This window comes from Gopherus evgoodei, chromosome 4 (assembly GCF_007399415.2).
Source record: "Gopherus evgoodei ecotype Sinaloan lineage chromosome 4, rGopEvg1_v1.p, whole genome shotgun sequence".
NCBI lineage: Eukaryota > Metazoa > Chordata > Testudines > Testudinidae > Gopherus > Gopherus evgoodei.
Window position 1 is genome coordinate 79,412,029 of NC_044325.1, and position 24,051 is coordinate 79,436,079.

At 40.9% G+C, this 24,051-nt stretch overlaps 1 protein-coding gene and 1 pseudogene across 3 annotated transcripts in view; one reads left to right on the forward strand and one right to left on the reverse strand.

Annotated features, from left to right (window-relative positions):
* The window catches only part of HSD17B12 (hydroxysteroid 17-beta dehydrogenase 12), a 224,916-nt gene that overhangs the window by 7,525 nt on the left and 193,340 nt on the right, over positions 1–24,051 (reverse strand). For all 3 annotated transcript variants that reach the window (XM_030560001.1, XM_030560000.1, XM_030559999.1), the window contains 3 exons: positions 20,407–20,441; positions 13,705–13,786; positions 2,087–2,152 (listed from right to left, as the gene is read on the reverse strand). In XM_030560001.1, coding sequence (XP_030415861.1) covers positions 2,087–2,152; positions 13,705–13,786; positions 20,407–20,441 — 183 coding nt within the window. The remainder of the gene's footprint in view (positions 1–2,086; positions 2,153–13,704; positions 13,787–20,406; positions 20,442–24,051) is intronic.
* On the forward strand, positions 15,496–15,591 carry LOC115651768 (annotated as a pseudogene).

Consider the following 24,051-nt stretch of genomic DNA (forward strand, 5'->3'; position numbering starts at 1 on the left):
GATAAAAACCCATGCTTCAATCAGACAGCGTGGGAGTAGGAGCAGAAAGGATTGGTGTTGGAGCAGAGAACAGTTTGAAGGGAAGCAGAGGACAGTTTGGAGAAGTGCTGCGGTGGGCTAAGAAGTCCTAGACACTAGGTAAGGGGCACCTGGCTTGTGCAGAGGAAGCCCCCCACAAGCTGAAGGGCAGGAGAGGGAAATAGCCCAGGGGAAGGAACTGTCAGTTCAAGTGGTTCACCACTATCCTCAGGGCCCCTGGGCTAGGACCTGGAGTAGAAGGTGGGTCCAGGTCCCTCTCTCTCCACTCCCCTCCTCTAGGACACTAGTGGGGCAATTAATATTCCAATTTAGGGGCAAGAAATGGCTCCCTGAACCCTCTTCAAAGAAGAGAAAGCACGAGACCCATCATAATAGTGCCGGCAATTTGCCACAGTTTAAACAAGGAAGCCATTGTAAGGACATTGCATGCAATAGCTTATTGAATCAGTTGTCCTTTTCCTAGTACTGTCCGCACAGTACTGTTGAGAAATAAGGACAAAAGGCATTTCAAGTAATATGTTTTTATTATGCTCTAAAAAGGAAAATCCATGAAACAGACAAGATGTTCCTTGCCTAAGGACACGTGTACTCAACAAATTTTAGACACTTTTAACCAATTAGTGAAAACCTACTTTGTGTCCAGACACTTCATGGCTAGTACTCACTAACACTGGCAGCTCACAACTGTTCTCCTGTACCTTGTTTGAAAGATTTAAAAAAATATATATTTCTATTTTTTTTGCATCATATAGCATTGCTTCCCTGACTGTGTAACCTGTCTAGTCAGTCCTCCTTTCCTCCCAGCTTTCTGTGGTAGGACATCCCAGAGTAGATTGCCTCATATGTTGCACCTGATATTCCCCATGTATGTCCTCTGAGCATTAACTGCTGCTAAAGCACTAAGAAACCCACCATGATTTTCTAACACCACATGATACAAAATATGGGCAGACAAAGTGGCAGCTATGGACGCAACTCAACCATGTTTGTACCCAGATCAGATGACTGTTCCAAACTGTTTACAAACATAACATCTGTAACTGTAGAGTAGATAGGGCCTTATGAAACTCTCACCAACCCTGGGATGATTTATGCTCTGAGGTGAAAACCATGGGAAAAAGAAATCATTGGTTGTGACACCCAAAACCAAGCAAAACTTGGTGTCATGCGAATATTGCTTTGAGTTTTTGAGTTCAAACAATTCTGAAACTCAAAGCGAAACCCGCAAGGAGTGAGAGAAACAGAACTACAGAAAGGTTTGCACAAGGTCCTGCAAACAAAGCCAGCGTCACAAAGCTTGACTCAGTGCTCTTAAGCTCTGGTTTTCTTAATTTGTACCCAGATGGTTCTCTGGTCTACTGTAAACATAGCTAAGCTACTGCAGGTAAACTAGAGAGCAAAGATAAAAACCTATTAAACAAGGTAAAACCAATTATCAAGTTATGAAGTTATACAACTGGAATCTGATATTCAAAATGAACCTATTTCCCCCTTGCAAAGCTGTTCTTCCTGCTACGTTTCCCCATAGTGTAAGCAACTGCGAGTGCAGAGATCTTACTGTTACAAACTTTTTTAGAGTTGCCAGTATCATTCCTAACTAGTGATAAACTAAAGGATATTTAGGTTCTGTGTTCTAGTCCTTAGCGTGGTTAGTTACTGGATTTCTGGTGCATAATGTCACGACAAACATACTAGGAGATTAAGGAATGTTGTAACTAGTCTAGTACGTAATTACAGTCAGTCTTATGGAATATATTGTAGCTAAAATCATAACAGGTGCTGTCAATTACATTGATCTTCTAATATTGAATGATTTGTAACACTCATCTTCGGTTTTTGTTTTTAAGTCATTTATATTTAATTTCAACAGGAAGAGTTCAGAAACAACTGCTACTGGGACAAACAAAAAAGTAAACTATCTTTAATGGTTTATCATCGTCACATTTTTGACTGAATGGGACGATTTCCTTATGTTGCCAAGACAGCAACTGTTACTGTGGTAACCACACAATAACAGGGATACTTAAATGAAACAAACTCCACTCACTTGTACAATGATGCCCTTGCTCTTATACTCCGCATGGAGGCCTCGAGAGAAGAAATCCACAAAAGCCTACAGAGAAGGGGGAGGACAAATAGTATATATCAAAGTGGAAACTAATATGTACATAGTTTGTCAATATTTCTCAGGAGTTTCTAGAGGACTATTTACACATCTTACACTTTTAAAAAAAGACAAACTGGTTTTCAAATAAAGTTCGTAGATTACAGCAAAACCGTAGATTCATAGTGCGTTATACAAGTAAGATGCAAGTTCAGAACAAAGATGTCCCCAATACAAAAGAGAAGATCCAAACCCCTTGGAGGTTCAAATCTGGTTGCAGATTTAACTTTTGGGGCTTAGGCCCCTCTCTAGTCCAAAGGGAAAAGGGACTGGAGCTGATATATAACAAAGTCCGGTAAAATGGCTTCTCACTAAATGCCTGATTTACTTAGCCTCTTATAGAAAGGTACAGTAGTTATCTGCCAGTTTACTTCTCCGTTTAAAAAACTGGCAACACTTAAAATTGTATCTCTCTTTGCAAAAGTGAAGTGTTTAGACATTTGAATTTTTTCCAGTTCTGCTTTCACAGAAATGTCACCTTATTTTACACTAGTATGTCTACTACAAGAGTGGCATTTGCTGGCTTTGAAGAATACCACTGTTCATTCTCCCTCAGTTGGAGGTTTACAAGTACATCATCCTACGGAAGAAAAGGTGATAAAGGAAGGAAATTGGTAAGGATTATCAAGACACCATCTCACAGCTTAATACAGCAAATAGACCCTGCTGTTTCCCCCTCCTTCCATACTCACTCCCAAATGATGAACACATCACTTGCAGTTTAACACTCTGTCAGTGCTGTAATAACCCAAGACTACTCACCAACTCAAACATTTTTTTAAGACCATAAGGTTTCCAAACCATATTTCTCCTTTGTTTCTTTTTCACCCAGGAAAGACACAAAAGGTGTCAGATGCAAGGATCGTGCCTTACAAGAACAAGGCTGTACAGATCAATGAAGGAACTAATCCATTTTATTCATATTATAAAGTTAAATAAAATTTACCATTTACTTTAACTTCAATTATTCAAGAAAAAAATCAGCTCTAGAGAAAAAAAGATAAACTAGAGATAGCAGCAGCTGCTTCAGAGCTGCGTCAACAGAGACACAGCCAAGAAAAAATATTACGTCTGTTTTGCTATTTTCTTTCATTGATCATGTCAACAACACTAGTACATTAGTAAAAATCCTACTTATACCCAATGCTTTGTTAAATTCATAGTATCCATCCTCATTTTTATTAAGTGGTCACCTCACTGAACTTCTCAGCCCGCACACAAAGCAAAGAATATATACTCCCACATAATATTATCTCTATAGAGATCTACCAGAGCATATGCAAGTGCTGGAAAAAAACCCAGATTTTACTGCATGACATATGGGTCCATGTATTTTACATCTTCAAGTCACATGTATAAATTAGGTTAGCGTTTAGAAGAAAAGCTTACCAAGCCATCTAGACCATACCCAAGTCAGTTACTAAAATATCTATAATTTAAACAAGTTAGATATGCAGTTGTAAACAGCTGCCATGTACCATGCATGGGCCCAGTGGTATCTGCATATGCAAATAGCTTGTTGGGCATTTCCATGTTCCACTGCCAGATTTGCATATGTGGTGAATGCATACCACAAGAGACATGCAATCATGCATCTACCCTATTTAAAATAAATAAAATCAGGCCTATACATTATTCCTATGTAAATTGGCTAACTCTGGTATTCTCTTAATCAACAAAGTGATTCCCTTTCCTCACTTCAGGTAGAGAACTTCAGATCTTCTATGACTGGTAGTCCTGCAATCAAACACTGACTTTAAAATATAATAAGGTGCAAAAAGGAACTGCCAGCAATTTTTATTGAAAGTTATTTTGCAACCAAAAATAGCACATTCATTTTACATAGATTAAACAAGCAAGAATTTAGCCACTTCTACTCTGCAAATGAATTAAACACGTATTTCTAAATCATTGAAGACGACAGATATTTGTACAAGATTTTATTTTGTTGGCACCCAGAGATCCTCAGAGAGCCTTAAATAACTGAAAATAGTAACTTCAAGAATAGACAACATGATTCAAATAAGCCTGAAGTGAAGAAACCATCACTCACTCTCTTCCCTCTATCCCTGATTAAAAAAAAAATAAAATAAAAAATAGTATCAGTAAACATAGTGCCTGCAACAGCAAAAGTAATCCACAATGGTAGCTCTCTCACACTTCCATTCCCCGACCCAATCAACAGCACTGGGAAGTGGCCTGGCACAACACTTATACCTACTTCCCTCACATGCCAAAACACAGAACAAAGGAGGAGGAGTTTTCCTTTAAGAATATCACTACATTTGTAAATGTTGACATCTCCACAGGTAAACTGAGTGAGAGTCAAAAACTCTCCTCCATCTTCTGTCTAGTTAGCTAAGGACACCAACTCAGTCCTGAAGGATGTTAAAGATGAAACTAACATATGTTGAGGGGGAGAGAATCTCAGAGTTGCAGATGGGGCCCTTCTACAGATTATAGACCTCAGGAGAGTAATTTGCTAATCTCAGCCACTGTGGCAGAAGAAAAGCAATTCTTCCAAACAGCAAAGAATGGAACAATTATCTTGTAGTTGTGTTTCTTGAAAGAAATCATTTGTCCCTTTCCTGTGTCTCTGTTTCCTAGCATATGACAAATGGAAAAAAAGAGTAGTGGGATGCCCATAGCTTCAGGGATAAGGCCCTGCTGTGCAGCCCAAGAAGTGAAATGTGTTCATTTGGTGCAATAAAAGCATCTTGTGGAGTCTTTTTTTGCTGCTTGAAAGGACCTCTCTCACTGCTAGTGGAAGTGTCCATCCAAAAACCAAGCTGTCAGTCAAAGTGTGTGTGAGTTGGGGTGTCTGAGTCTGCAGTTGTGTTGGGTTAGTAGCTCTGGGAACATTTGAAGCATGAGTGGAGGGTGCTTCGACATGCAGGGAAGAAGTGGGAGCCAGAATTGACGAGGCCAGAAGGGGGCAATCAGGATGATTGTTGCTTTCTCTCATCTGATCTTATAAATTACTCGTGGTAGGAGGGGCCAGGGGAAAAGGTGTAGTTCATCCGGTCCGACCAACCAATGACTAGGGCCTCTCCCTGTGATTGAGCTCCAATTCCTCCCCTGGAACAATACAGGTGCATTTGGTGTTGGTGTGGGATGCAAAAAGATCCCTCACGGGGGTTCCCCCACTGACCAAAGATGTCAGTGATCACAGAGTCGTACAACTCTTACTCGTGATTGGTTGCAAAGTTTCTAATGAGAGCATCGGCAATCATGTTCTGGGTGTGCGATAGGTAGGCTGCTGTCAAAAGGATGCGATGTGTGATAGGGCTGACCTAGAAGAGAAGGTCTTAAAAGCAAGAGGCTAAGTTACCAAGAGGACCTAGTGAACAGAGGAATTTGAAAGAGGGAGTTGTAATATAGCCGCTATGATTAGGAAGGGTTGCATCACCAGTGCCAATGCTGCTCCTGTCCCCTCCACCTGTATCCAAACAACCTAACCATGGATGCCTTTACCCCAGATCCTGGTGTGGATTTGCAGAGACTGTGGCCTGCATTTCCCACTCTCAGAAAGCCAGGCTCGGGGGCGTGATGGGAGACGGGACCATCCAGTGCAAAAGGTGCCTGCTGGTGGAATCTCTCAGGAAGCAGGTGGGAGAGCTAAAGGAGGTGGTGGCTAGGCTGAAGAGCATCTGTGCCCATGAGGAATTCCTTGAGAGTATTCAAATGTAACTGAGGAAGCTATCCAGCTACAAAGATTTGCTGTCACACCACCGGGGGAGGAGTATATGGCTCAGTCACAGGGAAGACACTGGCTGCTGGTTACTTCTGGCAGCAGGCAGTGCTCCACCCCTATTCCCAAATCCATCCACCACGGTGATGGAAAAGCGATATGCTGCCCTGGCAACAAGCAATGAGGAATCACACCCAGAGGAGGTAGAGACGCCATGTACTCCCAAGGCTGGGAGGATCACAGCCACCACTCCCAGAGGGAAATATAGGGTAGTGGTGGTTGGTGACTCTTTTGAGGGGGACAGAGGCACCCATCTGTCACCCTGACACAGCATCCCGGGAGGTATGCTGCCTGCCAGGGGCCCATATCAGAGACCTTACTGAAGGATTGTTGAGGATCATCTGTTACCCGGGGTTCTTGCAACCCAAAGCTCTTGGTAACTTTACTCTGTGCGAGGAGGTGTCAGGAAATAAATCAAGGGAGACACGGCCGTCCAACCGATAGATGGCTGGCACAAACAGGACAACACAAGAGTGCTTTCACTTAACGCTAAACTTTACTTAGTCTCAAGCACTTACATATGTTCGCAACAAGTTAGTAAAACACCCCCAACTCTTGATAATTAGCAAAGCTGAGCGCGGCTCTCGAGTGACACAGCGGCAGCCCTCTGGTGGCCAAATCTTCCATCTGCCAGTGGGGACCGCAAGATGTATCCAGAGGAAGAGTCCAAAAGAGTCCCCAAACAAGTCCAACTATCTCAAGCTTTTTTCCCCTTATTTATACATTAGTAATAGAATGACATATCCCTTAAAGAAACCTTGTCAAGTAAGCAATTTCAAGCAAGAGGTTCCTTCTGACTATTGATTAACCAGGTGTGAGTTTTCCAGAATCTGCAGCTCTGAGACCCCAATAAACATTCCTGCTCTTTTTAAAATGCATGTATCAACAACTTCAAGACAAGTCTTATCAGGAAGGACGTGGGGTCAAGCTGCCCTTTCAGTGGCACCCAAAACCCCTTCCCCTCCTGCCTTGGTCAAGCTGAGTTTGCTCAATGATCAATTTACAGCTTGCTGACTAGGTTGCTTTTTAACAATAAGCCATAGTGGTTCTAAGAACTTTACTGGTTTGCCAAAGTCTCCCCGTACACATCCAGCCCTCTGACTACTACCCCATGCTACTCATCCATGTTGGCACTAATGATACTGCGAGTTATGACCCTCAGCAGATCAGAAGTGACTACAGGGCTCTGGGAGTAAGGGTGAAGGAGTTGGGAGTGCAGGTGGTGTTCTCTTTGGTCCTTCTGGTCAAGGGTAGGGGCCTAGGCAGAGATAGGTGCATCCTGGAGATAAATGCCTGGCTGCGAAGATGGTGTCGCCAGGAAGGCTTCAGCTTCCTTGACCACGGGATGCTGTCCCATGAAGAAGGGCTGCTAAGCAGAGATGGGGTCCACCTATCGAGGAAGGGGAAGAGCATATTTGGATACAGACTGGCTAACCTAGTGAGGAGGGCTTTAGTGAGGTGACCAAAGCCCATAGGTAAGTCAAGAACATGGATACCTGGGAGAAGTTTTGGAATTTGGGGGGAGCATGGGCTGTTACAACAGGGATAAAGGAGAGACAAGACAGAACTGGCAGGGGAAATAAAATCAGTATCTTAGATGTCTGTATACTAATGCAAGAAGTATAGGAATAAGCAGGAAGAACTCAAAATGCTAGTAAATAAATATAACTATGACATAGTTGGCATCACAGCGACCTGGTGGGATAATACTCATGACTGAAATATTGGTATCGAAGGGTACAGATTGTTCAGGAAGGACTGGCAGGGAAAAAAGGGAGCAAGTGTTGCCTTATATATTAAAAATGTATACACTTGGACTGAGATTGAGATGAAAATAGGAGACAGACTTGTTGAATGTCTCTGGGTCAGAATAGAAGGGTTAAAAACAAGGGTGCTGTCATGATAGGGGTCTACTACGGACCACCTAGCCAGGCAGAAGAGTTGGATGAGGCTTTTTTTTAAACAGCTAACAAAATCATCCAAAGCACAGGACTTGGTGGAGATGGGGGACTTCAACTATCCAGACAGCTGTTGGTAAAATAATACAGCATGGCACAGATTATCCAATAAGTTCTTGGAATATATTGGAGACAATTTTTTATTTCAGAAGGTGGAGACAGCTACCGGGAAGAGGCTGTTCTAGATTTGATTTTGATAAATAGAGAGGAACTGGTTGAGAATTTGAAAGTGGAAGGCAGCTTGGATGAAAGTGATCATGAAATGATGAGTTCATGATTCTAAGGAATGGTAGGAGGGAGAACAGCAAAATAAAGATAATGGATTTCAAGAAAGCAGACTAGCAAACTCAGGGAGCTGGTAAGTAAGATCCCAGGGGAAGCAAGTCTAAGGGGAAAAAACAAGAAAAGACAGTTGGCAGTTTTTTAAAGAGACTTTATTAAGGGCACAAGAGGAAACTATCCCACTGCATAGGAAAGATAGGAAGTATGGCAGGAGACCACCCTGGCTTTGATCTAAAAATAAAAAAAGAGGAGTCTTACAAAAAGTGGAAACTAGGTCAAATTACAAGTATGAATATAAGCAAATAACACAAGTATGTAGAGACAAAATTAGAAAGGCCAAGGCACAAAATGAGATCAAACTAGCTAGAGACATAAACAGTAACAAGAAAACATTCTACAAATACATCAGAAGCAAGAGGAAGACCAAGGACAGGGCAGGCCCATTACTCAATGGGTGGGGAGGGAATAACAGAAAATTTGGAAATGGCAGAGGTGCTTAATGACTTCTTTGTTTCAGTTTTCACCAAGAAGGTTGGTGGTGATTAGACTCTAACGTAGTGAATGCCAGTGAAAATAAAGTAGGATCAGTAGAAGCTAAAATAGGGGAAGAATGAGTTAAAAATTACTTGGACAAATTAGATGTCTTCAAGTCATCAGGGCCTGATGAAATGCATCCTAGAATATTCAAGGAGGAGATAGCTGAGCCATTAGCAATTATCTTTTGAGAAGTCATAGAAGACAGGAGAGATTCCAGAAGACTGGAAAAGGGCAAATATAATGCCAACCAATAAAATGGAAAATAAGGAAAACCCAGAGAATTACAGGCCAGCCAGCTTAACTTCGGTACCTGGAAAAATAATGGAGCAAATAATTAAGCAATCAATTTGCAAACATTGAGAAGATAATAAGGTGATAAGTAACAGTCAGGATGGATTTGTCAAAAACAAATCATGTCAAACCAACCTAAGAGCTTTCTTTGACAGCGTAACAAACCTTGCGGATAGGGGGAAAGTGGTAGACATGGCATATTTTGACTTTAGTAAAGCTTTTGCATGACCTTCTCATGAACAAACTAGGGAAATGCAACCCAGATGGATCTACTATAAGATGGGTGCAAAACGGTTCCCAGAGAGTAATCAGTGGTTCAGAGTCATGCTGGAAGGGCATAACAAATGGGGTCCAGCAGGAATCAGTTCTGGAACCAGTTCTGTTCAATATCTTCATCAATGATTTAGATAATTGCATGCAGAGTACACTTACGAAGTTTGCGGACAATACCAAGCTGGGAAGGGTTGCAAGTGGTTTGGAGTATTGCATTAAAATTCAAAATGATCTGGACAAATTGGAAAAATGGTCTGAAGTAAATAGGATGAAATTCAATAAGGACAAATACAAAGTACTCCATTTAGGCAGGAACAATCAGTTGCACACATACAAAATGGGAAACGACTACCTAGACAGGAGTACTGCGGAAAGGGATCTGGGGGTCATAGTGGACCACAAGCTAAATATGGGTCAACAGTGAAACACTGTTGCAAAAAAAGTGATCATTCTGGGATATATTAGCAGGAATGTTGTAAGCAAGACACGAGAAATAATTCTTCCACTCTACTCTACACTGATTAGGCCTCAACTGGAATACTATGTCCAGTTCTGGGCGCCACATTTGAGGAAGGATGTGGACAAATTGGAGAGAGTCCAGAGAAGAGCAACAAAAATGATTAAAGGTCTAGAAAACATGACCTATGAGCTAAGATTGAAAAAATTGGGTTTGTTTAGTCTGGAAAAGAGAAGACAGAGGGGACATAACAGTTTTCATGCAAATAAGCAAATAAGGCTGTTACAAGGAAGAGGAAGAAAAATTGTCTGTCTTAACCTCTGAGGATAGGACAAGAAGCAATGGGCTTAAATTGCAGCACGGGAGGTTTAGGTTGGACATTAGGAAAAACTTCCTAACTGTCAGGGTGGTTAAGCACTGGAATAAATTGCCTAGGGCTGTTGTGGAATCTCCATCATTGGAGATTTTTAAGAGCAGGTTAGACAACACCTGTCAGGAATGGTCTAGATAAGCAGAGTCCTGCCACAAGTGCAGGGGATTGGACTAGATAACCTCTTGATGTCCCTTCCAGTTCTATGATTCTATGCACCATTCCCATAGGTGTATAGTTTTGGCACATAGGGCTCAGGATATCATTCCCCCTGGCTTGTTTAAGTAAAAGACTGTGGTGGTGTCCGACATGATGAGAACGTGTCGACCCTGAAATGTTGGCAGGAACACCTGGCAAGCTTTGCATACTGCCCAGAGTTCCAATATGCTTATGTGCATCGTGGTGTCCCATGGTGTCCAGGTGCCTTGTTTCATGCAGCTGCCCAGGTGGGGCCCCAGGCTGTGAGGAATGCATCTGTTATGATAGTTGCAGTGGGTCCATCTACCATTGTAGTGAGGAGAGAACTTCTGGTGGCATGCTGAGTGGAATATGCATAGGTTGATGAGTGGGGGAGTAGACTCTTTGGAGCTACAGCTGAAGGGGGCGCATATGTAGGTGAGTGGTGAAGTGATCCACCTCACTGGATTCTCTATAGGAACCTGATGCATCACTATCTGATCCATGCACCACATGTGAGGATATATCATGGATCAACTCAGTTTGCATGAGACTGTGTTCTTCCTTCCTGCTAGGCATATGGCAGCTGGAATTGTGTGAACAGAGTACATTTTCATATCTAAAGGACTTTAGCAGGGATGCATCAGATGGCAGCTGATCACTCAGTGCCTCTTCTTGTGAGGAAGTAATTCCTCAGAGCAGATGGAATTCAGGAACCTGTGACTTCAGGTAGCAAGGTCCGGAAGGTATTAGCGACTGCATGGCAGAGTCCTTACTCTCCAGAGGGAGGATTCAGGACTCTGAAGATGAAACTATCCTGCTGAGCCTAAAGAGAAACTGGATTTGCTCTGACATGGGTGGCACTGACAGTCTGATGATTAGTGCTGAAGGCTGACTCAAACATGTTCTTAGAAAAAGAAATCCTTGAAGCACTAGGGGCTAGGCCTTGGGCTGTACTTAAGGTAGTTTCCAGGAGTGCCATACTGCTTGAGTGCTCAGCTTGACATTTGAACACGGATCTGACACTTTCCCCTTCTACTAATCCATTAGACATTCTTTTGTCCCAAGGGCACTGTTTGAAGCTACTGAGGACTCTTATTGCCTTTTTAGGGCTCAAGTGGATGGAGGACATCCTAAAAACCCACACAACAAGTAGTTTTGGAGTCAAATTAACTCCCAAACATAGAAAGATGAAGCATCAAGGTAAAAATGGAGGCTGAATGCTGAGGCCAATCAGAAAGACTTCAACCACTGAACTGCTGTTCTGCCAAGATCTCTAACTGTAGGACAATACCCTATTGGTTATCTCATGGGCCAATGGCAGCTGAAGAGCCACAGCATTACAAAAAAAGGGAGGGGCAGACCAATGAGAGAACATACAAGGATATCAAGGCAGACAAATTTAGTGCAATGAAAAGTAGCTTGATAGTTGCAGTTCCTGTGGGAAACTTCTTTAGTGACCACAGTTCAAAAAGGAAATGACAAAGTTTCATAGGGTAATGGTTATGCTTAGTGGTGGTTCACTACCACCAGCTGAGGGAAGAGGGATTGCTGGTAATTCTACTAGCTACTACTGCCACAAAAATAGCTCAGGGAACTATGGTTGTTGGGTGCTGGGAGAAGGGAGAGGACTGGGAATCCTGCACAGATGGTATCTTTGGAGAAGTCAACATTATAAATGCAGTGAAATCTCTTTAAAATCACAGCCTGTGCCAGTCTGTAAACACATTCAATAAAATGACAAGTAGCTTCTGTGTGTTTTATATCACTTCAAAAAAAATTAACTAGCTAGAGCACTGAAGTCAGGAGGGAGAAAGAAAGCCAACAATTTTCTGGAATACCTAGTATGGAACACCCTATAAAAGCTACAAGAATAGCATTCAAACTAATGCAAGTAGTAATAAATAATATTCTGTGTGAACTGCACTGGTGGTCCACTTGCACAGATTCATACTATCTGCTATTGGAAAAAAGCTGTTTTGACATCCCTTCTCCACACAGTGAGAAATAAGGAAATAAAACAAACATTTTAAAATGAGGCTTCTATAACTTGCATGGATGACTAAGGCCGGGCACTAAGCATAACCATTGATGGCACTAAGCATAACCATTACCCTATGAAACTTTGTCATTTCCTTTTTGAACTATGGTCACTAAAGAAGTTTCCCACAGGAACTGCAACTATCAAGCTACTTTTCATTGCACTAAATTTGTCTGCCTTGATATCCTTGTATGTTCTCTCATTGGTCTGCCCCTCCCTTTTTTTGTAATGCTGTGGCTCTTCAGCTGCCATTGTCCCATGAGATAACCAATAGGGTATTGTCCTACAGTTAGAGATCTTGGCAGAACAGCAGTTCAGTGGTTCAGTTGGGTTGAAGTGGTGACATGGTGGTTGGACAATACTTTAAAAAGAGTGAAGATGTACTACACAGGATTGTTTTCATAGACCAGAACAACATTTTACTGAAACTGTAAAATGAGACAGCCAAACAAAATTATAAAAAGCTAGAAACATTTAGAATGTCGTTTTTCCAGTGATGAACTTTTTGAACTAATCTGATTTTTTCCAAATGCAAAGAGTCAAAACTTGTAAGTGGTTGTCTTAAGTTGTGCATATAGGGCCCAATGGAGGAAACAGGGTGTAACTTTAATAGAAACAATGGACAGATTACACCCTACACTTTAGTCCTATCACACAACAGGAGAATCATGTTCAAAAATATCTTCAGTAAGACCAGGGAGAAAAGTGCCAATATCTTTCTGTATATAGACTAATTTTCCACACATTCTGTGCCCATGGGTCCACCCCCGACCAAGTTCACCTTTTGTTAATGTCCTCCTTTAAATAAGATATCAAATTTTTTGAGCGTTTAAAAAAAATGCAGCATATGATAAGGAAGTGTATGCAGACCTCACAAAACATTAGGTTGACATGATAACAAAACCAATATGCCTTGTTTTTCTCTCCTACCTCACCCAAGCTTTCATTGCAGTAACCACTACTTTTAGAGCATGTCTACACTGCCTTTAGTTCATACTATGAGGGTGTGACTAGCAATGTGCATTAAAGTGCTGAGCTGTAACTGCCCTGCATGGATACTGCAGGCACAAACAAAAAGGTTTCTACTTCACATTTAATGTAGTCTTATTTGAAGGAGATCACATTAATGTGAGGTAGGAACCTTTCAGTTCATGTCCACAGCATCCACACAGGGGAGTCACAACACAGCATTAAGTGCACACTGATATTCACATCCCCATACTCCGAAATGCAGAGCAGTGTAGACAAACCCTTACTTCATCAAACCATCAACAGAGGGACCCTAGAAACATTTATTCTTATAGCTTTTATTGTTACGTTTCTGTTTGACAGTTCAGATTGGAGCATACCAAAAGAAAGCGTACCTTGGTTGCTGAGTACAGAGTGAGCAGTGGAGATGGATACATGCCAGCACCTGAAGAGATATTCAGGATTATTCCTGTAGATCTGAAAGGCAATGAAAACACAGTCACTTGCAGGAAAGAACATAGGACTTACAGGCTTCAGAAGTGTTTGTTAACTAAAGGGAAATTTTACTTTCAGTAGGCGTCATGCAGATTCATTTATCATGTAAATAAAAGAAAAATAGTTCAGAGATTTGCAATTTGTCTTCTAATGGCTATAACAGACATGAGCCTGATTCTCTTTTTGTGCACGTATTAATCAGGAGTAACTCCACTGAAGCCAGTGAAGTTACACAAATGTTAAATTACTGTACTAGACGAATTAGGCCCTGTACATCTAGGCTCAAGGTTTGAAAACTTTGCCCAGCTAAGAGTTGTAAGGGCAACTTAGATGCCCAAAGGCAGCTTTCAAATCTCTGCTAATGTGACAGAAATAATAAGAGAAATTTGTAATATATTTTGCACTTCTACAGTATCTTTCATAAGAGGACCTGGCGTGGTTTATAAAAATCAGTTCACAATGCTCTTGCGAGGTAGTAACAAGTACCCATACCCACTGTTTAAATTTTGAGGTAACTTTTTTGTTGATGGACGGGATAGACTAGAAATACACAACAGAAGACACAATCCTCTAGATACCAAACATGTTTGGTACCCCACATAGTAAAGCCTACATTTCAAGCATTGTCTGACACATTGGCTATCAGCTGACCTTGTATTTCCCTTCCAAACCCCAGCTCAGGGCTTGTCTTCACTACTGCTAAAGTCAATGTAACTTACCTTGCTTGGGGTGTGAAAAAACTACCCCCGAGTGATGCAAGTTGCATTGACTTAAAGCAATGTCTATGCCGCATTACACTGGTGGGAGATGCTCTCCCACTGACATAGCTTCCACCTCTTGTTGAGGTGGACTAATTACATCATGACATAGAGGGTCTTCACCAGATGCGCTATATTGGCACAGCTGCAGAGTGCAGCATGGTAGCGAAGACAAGCCCTCAGACTATCATTTGACAAAACAATAATTAAGATTTAGCAAATGAAAGTTCCTTCAAGTATCCTGTAACTCTTTAGTATTCCAACTGCACATTATTCTTCTGTAATGAGATGAGGAAGTGTAAACGGTGCGGGACTCACCCCTGCAGCCCCTCCTGCTGGTCGTCTCTGGGAATTAGCTCTCCAGCCCTTGGAGCACCTTCTGCAGGCCGGTGTCCCACTTTCACTGGCCCCCGTGTCCTTCGCAGACCCGGTGCCCCTTTACCCGGGGGCTGCCCCCTGGCAATATCCCCACCAGTCTCTATGGGTCTCCCCTCTCTGGGAAACCCCCAATCCTTTAATCCCCACCTTGCCTCAGTTTGGGTTACTGCCAGTCATCACTAAGCCCCGGGTCCCTGGGGCAAACTGCAGTGTAAAAGCCATTCATCATAGTTAAGGGGGTTCAGACCTGCTGCTTTCCTCTGCCTCCCAGTACCTCTATGGGCCTTGGACCAGGTCCTGCAGCCTGGGGAATTGCCAGCCTGGAGCTCCTTTGCTCCTCTGGCTCTCCCCAGCCCTGCCTCACTCTCAGTACCCTTTCTGCAGGCAGTCAGGCCCTGCTCTTTCCCAGCCTGGAGAGAGACTCCTTCTGGGCCTCTGGCTCACAGCCGTTTTATAAGGGCCAGCTGGGCCCTCATTAAGCCAGCCGCAGCTGTGGTTGCTTTCCAATCAGCCCAGTCTTTCCCCTGCCACAGCCCTCTCCCAGGGATGTTTTAAGCCCTTCGGGACAGGAGCAGGGTAACGATACAGAGAAGATTAGCATGGCCCCTGCGCAAGGATGAAACAGGAAGTTTTAAGCAAACAGGAAAACTGAGGTTGAAATACCTCTGAATTGAAGCTTCTGTCATAAACTAACAAGCACTCACAAATCTTTTGTATCATAACACCACTGCAAATACCATAATTAATGTTCCAGTCCATGGGCAAATATCTATCCTTATAGCCACGTAACTGCACTTTGTGAACTGACTGTAAAAAGGCTGCTTTGGAAGCACAAAGATGTAGCGACATTATTTTTGATAGGTACGCTTTAACACGAGAAGAACAAATTCCACAAAATATATCGTGATTTCTGTTTGTTTCCTGCTAAAGCTTCAGAGTTTCTGATCATGGTATTATTTACTGGTGTAGCAGCCCTCTTGTCTCCCTACAGCCTTTGTCAAAGTTTCTCAGTAGCCATGATGGAGAGTATTAATATGGATCAGAAAGTAGCTGAGACAAAGTAAAAATAGGAGTAATTGGTCAGCTTTCACTGTGGCAAAAAGTTAACAATGGATGCCACAAGTTTTTCATAGCAGGTGTTTAGTATATTTATTCTTGAGCTCAAAACAGGAATGAGCAGTGAGATGGCTAAATTTACAGATGTCAAAAACCATTTAGATTACTCAGACTAGAGGCTATTAAGAAGAACTTCATAAGGCCCAACAATGCTAAATGAATGGGCTACAGAATGACAGATGAAACTGAATATTGACAATGCAAATAATGCATACTGGAGAAAACAATTTGAACTAATTCAACCCCTTAAGAGTTGATTTAAAAACCAGTAACTCAGCTAAAAGACCTGAACACCACTAAGGAAACAACTCAATGAAGACCTCTTGTTTAATGTGCAGTAATGATCAAAAAAACAAACAATGTTAGGATGCATACGGAATGGGAAGGTCAACAATACAGAAAATATAATGCAGTTCTAAATTAATAGTATACCCTGACCTGAAATACTGTGTTCAGATCCTTCTGATCATCTTCTCTCAGAAAAGATATAGCAGAAATACAGGAGATTTGATGAGAATATTAGAAAGAAGGAAAAATGGTCATACAAAGAGTTTGGTAAGACAGACTGTTTACCTTATGGAAGAAATTAAATAAGAGGAGCTATGATAAAAGCCCACAGAAAAGTTAATGGTATAAGGATAGGAGATCGGAACCTTGGATTCACCCTCTTGTAATACAAAAGCAAGTTGACATTTAATTAAAATGAAATACTGGAAATTCAAAACTGATGAAAGAAATACGTTTTCACATGCAGAGTTAGGCTGTGGAAGTAATTGCCACAAGAGTTCATTGAGGCCAAAAGCTTATCAGGATTCAAAAAAAGGATCAGATGTTTATGTGGATAAACAAGAATAGTAAATATTTAAAACTCAAACTAAAGCCTTGGAAAGGATATAAATATTTAAGCTTCAGGGCATAAGTCAGCCTCTGTTGAGGGTTAGGAAGCAGCTTTCCATAGGGGCAGGTTATACCATAACAACCTAGTGTAGATTTCTTCCTCTGAAGCAGATCGCACTGGCCATTGTCAGAGATAGAATACTGGACTAGGTGGATTACTGGTCTGATCCAGTACGGAAATCCCTATGAAAAATTCCACAAGTCATAAATATAGCCTCCATGCAACAGACTGAGAACCCTATATATTACTATTTTGTTTAGTGCTGACAAGAGGCTTTAGTGCTGTGAAAGACAAAAACAAAAACTGGTCCTGCCCTGAAGAGCTCACAATTTAAACACCACAAAGGGCAGGGAATCTAGAGGTAGGGATAACAGTTTCGAATCACCCCATGATTATGGCTTTGTTTCTTTCAGGTATCACAGAAGAAACAGGTTTTTTAAGGAGGGATTTGAACAAGGAGAGGGTGTTGATTTGGTAAACCTGACTGGGTAAATTAAACTTTTGATATGCCCCACTCCTCAGTTTGCTAAAGAAAGTTGATTAGCATTAATAAATAAAAAGGTGACTTGCCTAACACACCCTAACACCTCACCATCATTCTACCTTAAGCAGTACAGTGTAAGAGATGCTATATTTAGCTCTCTCACTGTTGCTATGGTAACCACCGCCTGCTCCAGCTGTATGCAAAGTGGAAAGAGCAAGCTTCCTCCATAATGTAATTATGCACTTGCTACTTCTATAGCAATATATACTATAGTTTGATATTTGTCTAGAAAAATAGTCAACTTATTTTTCTTGCTCATAAAGATATAAATCTTAATTTCTTGAATAGTTCCATGAGGCTCCCACCTTTGCAAACAGCAGACTAAAGTCTGGACATCTACAGTAGAACAGCTCATTTAAGTGTAATACAAACTGCAGATTATAATTGTCATATTTAAAATATAAGCATTAGGGGACCAGAAGATGAGCCAGAGCACAAAGCCTAAATGCCAGCATTTATAGAGAAGGTATTCTTCTAGCGCTGTATTTAATACAAATTAAGAGGGAAGACATACAAGGAGTGGTCAAATTCTCCTTACAGACACAAAGAGTTAGAGATTATAAAGTCTGCTCTGCTATTCCTTCACCCTTCAGACATTACATGGGTATACACTGTACAAATGTGCGTGCACACAGACAAGCAAGTGCAGCACTATACGATACACCAAAGTGCATTACACTAAGTTTTATCTCCTTGAACAGGTTATGCCTAGTGATCATGGGATCTTCAGTATAATACACTTGGACAGACCAACCTGGCCCCCTTAACTTTGTCCAGGCCCATAAATCCAGAGGAGTTTGTGTTTGGCCTACACAGAACAGTTAAACACAGCCATTCATACTCTTGGCCTGGTGAGCCACCAGATCTGTTGTGACTATAGATTCTGAACAGTGTTAATAGCCTAATAATTTATACCATGGGTGCAGGGCGCTGAAGAACTGTTTTTTGTACCCCATAAGGTAAAATAATAAATAAAAAAAACTAAGCAAGCAAGAATGTAGAGGCTTTTGTCACCCATCTTTCCTTTCCATATGGAGAGCGCCATCCAGGATGCAGGAATAATTTAAAATGGCTCTATATGACCGGGGGTGGGGGAGCAGGAGGAGGAAGGGGAGGGTTAGATTGGTGAACAATTCTTAGCACTAGTACGACTTTTGTCTTCAAACTGCTTTTTGAATATTAGGTCTCACCCTCCTGTGAGGTAAGTATGTATCATCATTTTACAGATGGAGCAACTGAGGCAGAAAGATGAAGTGACTTGCCCATGGCTAGTCAGAACTAGAACTCAGCATATATTGGCTCTCTGGTCTATATTCAGACTATGCCACTCAATATTTGTCAAGTTGTATGTAAGTGTATACCATGCTTAACAGAAAAGCAAAGTTCCCGCCCTGAGAAAGTGACAATCTAACTGAAACAAACAAAAAAAAAGATACAAGACAAAAATAAAAGACCAAACAGTGCTATCTATACACCAGGTTTGAAAAGGAATGTAGGACAGCTTTACGAAAGAGGTGCTTTTAAAACGAGATATTTGAAGAAAAAGAGGCTGCTTAGTGGACAGAGTAGGAGGCCTCTTTAAAATGACAGGAAGTTTGAAGGCTGCCACAATGCTGGGTGTGTGATGAACAGAGAAAAGGAACAATCAAAAGTGAAAACAAAGGGAAGAAGAACAGCTGAAGATCATCTCTGCCAGCCACATCCATGAAAATCTCCTAAACAGCATTGTTTTATATATGGTCTACACCTTTTTCCATTCGTTACAATTTCTAATTTTGTTTAAAAGAATCCCAGTATATACCATGTCAACCCCCTCAGAAAAGCTGAGTGACTTCAGTAATGTCCATCTCTCTTCCTTTCATGGCAACAGTAGAGCTACTCAGAATATTTTTACTGCATTTGCTTTTGAAGTCAGGCATATACTACTTATGGTCATGAGCAAAACTACATCTGCCAGCTTCATAAAGGGCAGCAATGAGTCCTACACTTTGGTCAAGAAATAATTTTTGGCCTGTGAATTAGGAGAACCCTTCATGTGTGCTAAGAAAGTGAATCCTAGGGTATACAGACACAAAAGGTTAATTCTTTAAGCACTCATCAATATTTTAGGTTGGTTTACATACCAACACCACCAGTCTCCATTACCTATGCAAATAGTACTGAATCACTGTATTTATTCCCTTCCCACTGCATTTATTTGGTGATGCCAAAAGCAGCAGACTAATCATGATGGCTATCATGCCTGGTGCTATGCAATCTTCCACATAACTCCACAACCCCTGGAAATCCAGGAATAGCTCTTGAACAAAAACTGAAAATCATGGAACAATCAACATCAACTAGAAAACTGCCACTAGGCTGAGACTGTGGCTTTAGTTTTACCTGGGATCTAACCAGGAAGTCAACACATGACTCCGGCAGTGAAAGACTGGTGTGCATTAACTGTTATTTTAAAGAATTGCCTTCAATTCTGATTTACTATATGATCACACACTTCCCTCAATATGCCTCCTACTGTACAATAAGAGCATACTCTCTGAATCCATTTTACTTACAATGACTCTGAGAAATAGCCCTAAGAAGGTTATTCCCAGGAACTTTAACCACCCCCTCAGAAGAGCAGGTTGTTGAGTTAGTGCCGATGAGTCAGACGGGCTTTTTAATTCTGTTCTAAAAGAAATCACCACAACAGTGGAGAAGGGGAAAGAGGAAAAATAAAAAGGGAATCGAGTGGAAAAGGCTTCCACCGTCTGATGATTCATGCACCATTGGTGTGACTCACCCGGCAATACTCTACTGTTAAAACATGGAGGGTAGGCTGATTAGTCACAGTAATGAATTTTTCAAAGAAAGGATTCTCCCCTATAAATAATGATGACTTTGTCTGTATAGTGTTTGTGTGACTCACCTTTCCAGCATGCTGGGCAGCACCAATCGTGTCATCTGCAAAAAAAAGGAAAGAAAACATTCGTGATGGCTAGGACTGCAGATGCAGAGTGAGGGAATCCTTCCCTCCCAGAGGCAGCTGCCTGCCCTCCGCCCAACCTCCACCCAAGTCACTCTAGGGAACCTGAAGACTATATTTTGTATAGGCAGTTTATTTTTATTCAGTGTAACTTGGCAGTGTCAAGAAGTTATGTGCAGTGAATCTGGTGAATTCATCGGCACTGGTAATATCAGTACAGCAGGAGAATCGATTTATCTCAGATATTTTCCACTTCTATAGCACTTTTCATCAGAGACTTTCAAAATGATTTGCAAACAATATCACAAACAAATATCACCAGGATGTTGTGGGGCTGGTATGGCTCCTGTTTTACAGATAGCCAAACAGGGGTAACCAAGTCAGTAGCAGGGCTAGAAACAGAATTCAGTAGTTTCCAGTCCTTTATTCCATCCATCCATCCTTCCCTCCATCCTCCTAATTTAATTGTGAAAAAAAAAATTAGTGAAAAAATATTTTCACTTGGTTTTGAGGGGCAAAAGCACTAGCCAGAGTTAATGGTAGTGTACGCAGGTACTCTTCTAACTTTGGTAGGCAGGTCTTTCAATTCAGCTTGCTATTGAGCTGAATCCCACTTATTAAAGAACACATTCTCTTCTGACGAGACTATGACATCTATGTAATAGAAAATAATTACTACTAGAAACCTGATGGAGGTAAAGAGGTTAATCAGATTTCATTCCTGACCCAGGCCAAGTATTGTTTGAACAAAGTCTTCTAGTATGAATGTGAGAATATTCTATGCCATATATGTGCACAGGCACAGAAGTTATAGGTTACTGTTCTAGTGATGGAGTCAGAGCAGTCCTAGTTTGCATATGTGGTTTTTGTTTTTAAACTACAGCTCCTTTAATAACAGAATGAGAACATCAAGTTACATGTAGGAAATATTCAGGACCATTCAAGCAAAGAAAATTTTTCTGAACACAATTCAGCTGGAAATACAGCTTTTTCACACCATGTACACAATCTATATCCACATGAGGGCAGTAGTCATGCAAGCTTTTATAAGGTACAGACTGAAGTCCAGACAAGCAAGATATATACGTGGTGCTTTAAAAGGGCCAATTTCACAGAGCTGAAAACAATTATTAGCCAATTAAGATGGGAGGAAGAATTTAATCAAGAATAGGAATAATGATAATTGGGAATTGTTTAAGACCAATTTACTAGATGCCCAAAAAGCCACAATTGCGGAAGAAGGCGGTATTGATTAAAAAGCCACCTGGTTTAGAAAGGAAGTTAAAGCAGCAATATATATATATATATATATATATATATATATATATATATAACAAATGGAAGGGAAAGGAAGTTGATAGTAATGAATATCAACCAGAAGCTAGGAACTGCAGAAAGTTGAAATGGGAAGCAAAGGAACACAAGGAAAAATCTATGGCCAGCAGAGTTAAGGACAATAGGAAGGAATCCTAACAATGGTATTGGTCCATTACTAGATGGAAATGGTAGAATTGTCAATGTAGAAAATGCAAGTGCTGTCTGTATTTGAGGAAAAAGGATGATATTGTCATATATGATCACACTCTGTCCATTCCACTAATATCTCAGGAGCTAAACAGCAGCTATTAACAGGGAGGCATTTAAATCAGCAACTCCCAATAACCTACTTCCAAGAGTTTTATAAGAGCTGTCTGAGGAATGTGCTGGACCATTAATGTTGATTTTTAATAAAACTTGGAACACTGGGTAAGTTCCAGAATACTGTAAGAAAGCTAATGTTGTGCCAATATTTAAAAAGGATAAAGGGGATGATCTGGGTAATTACAGACCTGTAAGTCTGACATCAGTACTGGGAAAAATAATGGTGCAGCTGATGAGGGACTCGATTAATAAAAAATAAAAGGAGAGTAATATAATTAATACCAATCAACATGGATTTATGAAAAATAGATCCTGTCAGACTAACTTGATTTCTTTTTTTGATAACATTGCAAGATTGATTGAGAAGGTAATACTGTTGATGTAATATACTTAAACTTCTGTAAGGCATCTGACTTGGTACTGGATAACATTTTGATTAAAGAGCTAGAACAATACAGACACTCCCCAACTTATGCAAGTGTTCCGTTCCAGAACGCCTTGTGCAACTCGAATTTTGCATAAGTAAGGAATGTATACTCAACCATTATGCAAAAAATGCAACAAAAAAAACCCAACCACTTTCTAGCTTACGGAACTTCTTCCGTAAGTGCAGATTTGCGTAAGTCGGGTTTGCATAACCCGGAGAGCATTTGAATAAAATTAACCTTGTACAATTAAATACCGACAGTTACATTTTAATACATAACTGTAAATGGGAAATCACGTTGAATGGATGCGTTTCTAGTGAGGTCTTGCAAGAATAAGTTCTTGACCCTATGCTATTTAACTTTTTAACAATGACCTGGAAGAAAACAAAATCATCACTAATAAAGTTTGCAGAGGACATAAAAATTGGGGGAGTGGTAAATAACAAAGAGTACAGATCACTCATTCTGGATTGCTTGGTAAACTGGGCACAAGCAAATACTACATGTTTTAATCGTGCTAAATCTATATGTATGTAGGCTATGCTAACAGGATGGGGGACTATCTTGGCAAGCAGTGACTTTGAAAAAGACTTGAGGGTTGTAGTGGATAATCAGCTGAACATGAGCTCCAAGTGCGATGCTGTGACCTAAAGAGCTAAGGCAATCCTTGGATGCATAAACAAGGGAATCTCAAGTAGGAGTAGAGATGTTATTTTACCTCTGTACTTGGTGCTGGTGTGACCTCTGCTGAAATACTGAGTTCAGTTCTGGTATTCACAATTCAAGATGGACGTTGATAAATTTAAGTGTGTTCAGAGAAGAGCCACAAGAAATATTAAAGGATTAGAAAACAAGCCATATAGTGATAGACTCAAAGGACTCAATCTATTTAACTTAAAGAGAAGGTTAACGGGTGACTTGATTACAGTCTTAAGTACCTATGTGGGGAACAAATATTTAATAATGGGCTCTTTCAAACTAACAGACTAAGGTAGAACACGACCCCAGTGGCTGGAAGTTGAAAGTAGACCAGAAATAAGGAACAAATTTTTAATTATGAGGGTAAAACAGATTATCAAGGATGGTGGTGGATTCTCCATCACTGGCAATTTTAAAATCAAGATTGGATGTTTCTCTCAAAGACACATGCTAGGAATTTTCAGTGAAATTCTCTTATCTGTTATACAGAGGTCAGACCAGATGATGACAATGGATCTTCTGGCCTTGGAATCTGTGAATAAGCTATCCCAATGCCCTGAGATAAGCTACCTCAACAATGACTTTGGTAGCCCACCATCTTCAAACACAAGATCCGACTCAATTTCCAAACTTTCTCAGAAATCCCCCTTAAAGCCTAGAGTGCTAATTTTAGAAAAAACATCAAGGTCTGGACAGATTTTTGTCTCTATTTACTTTCTGGCAATGATTAGCTCTGATTAGGGAAGAATGGTATGAGGGTCTGTTTATTTCCAATTGTAATAGGAGGTGAAAAAATATATGGTTATGCTATCCAAATATT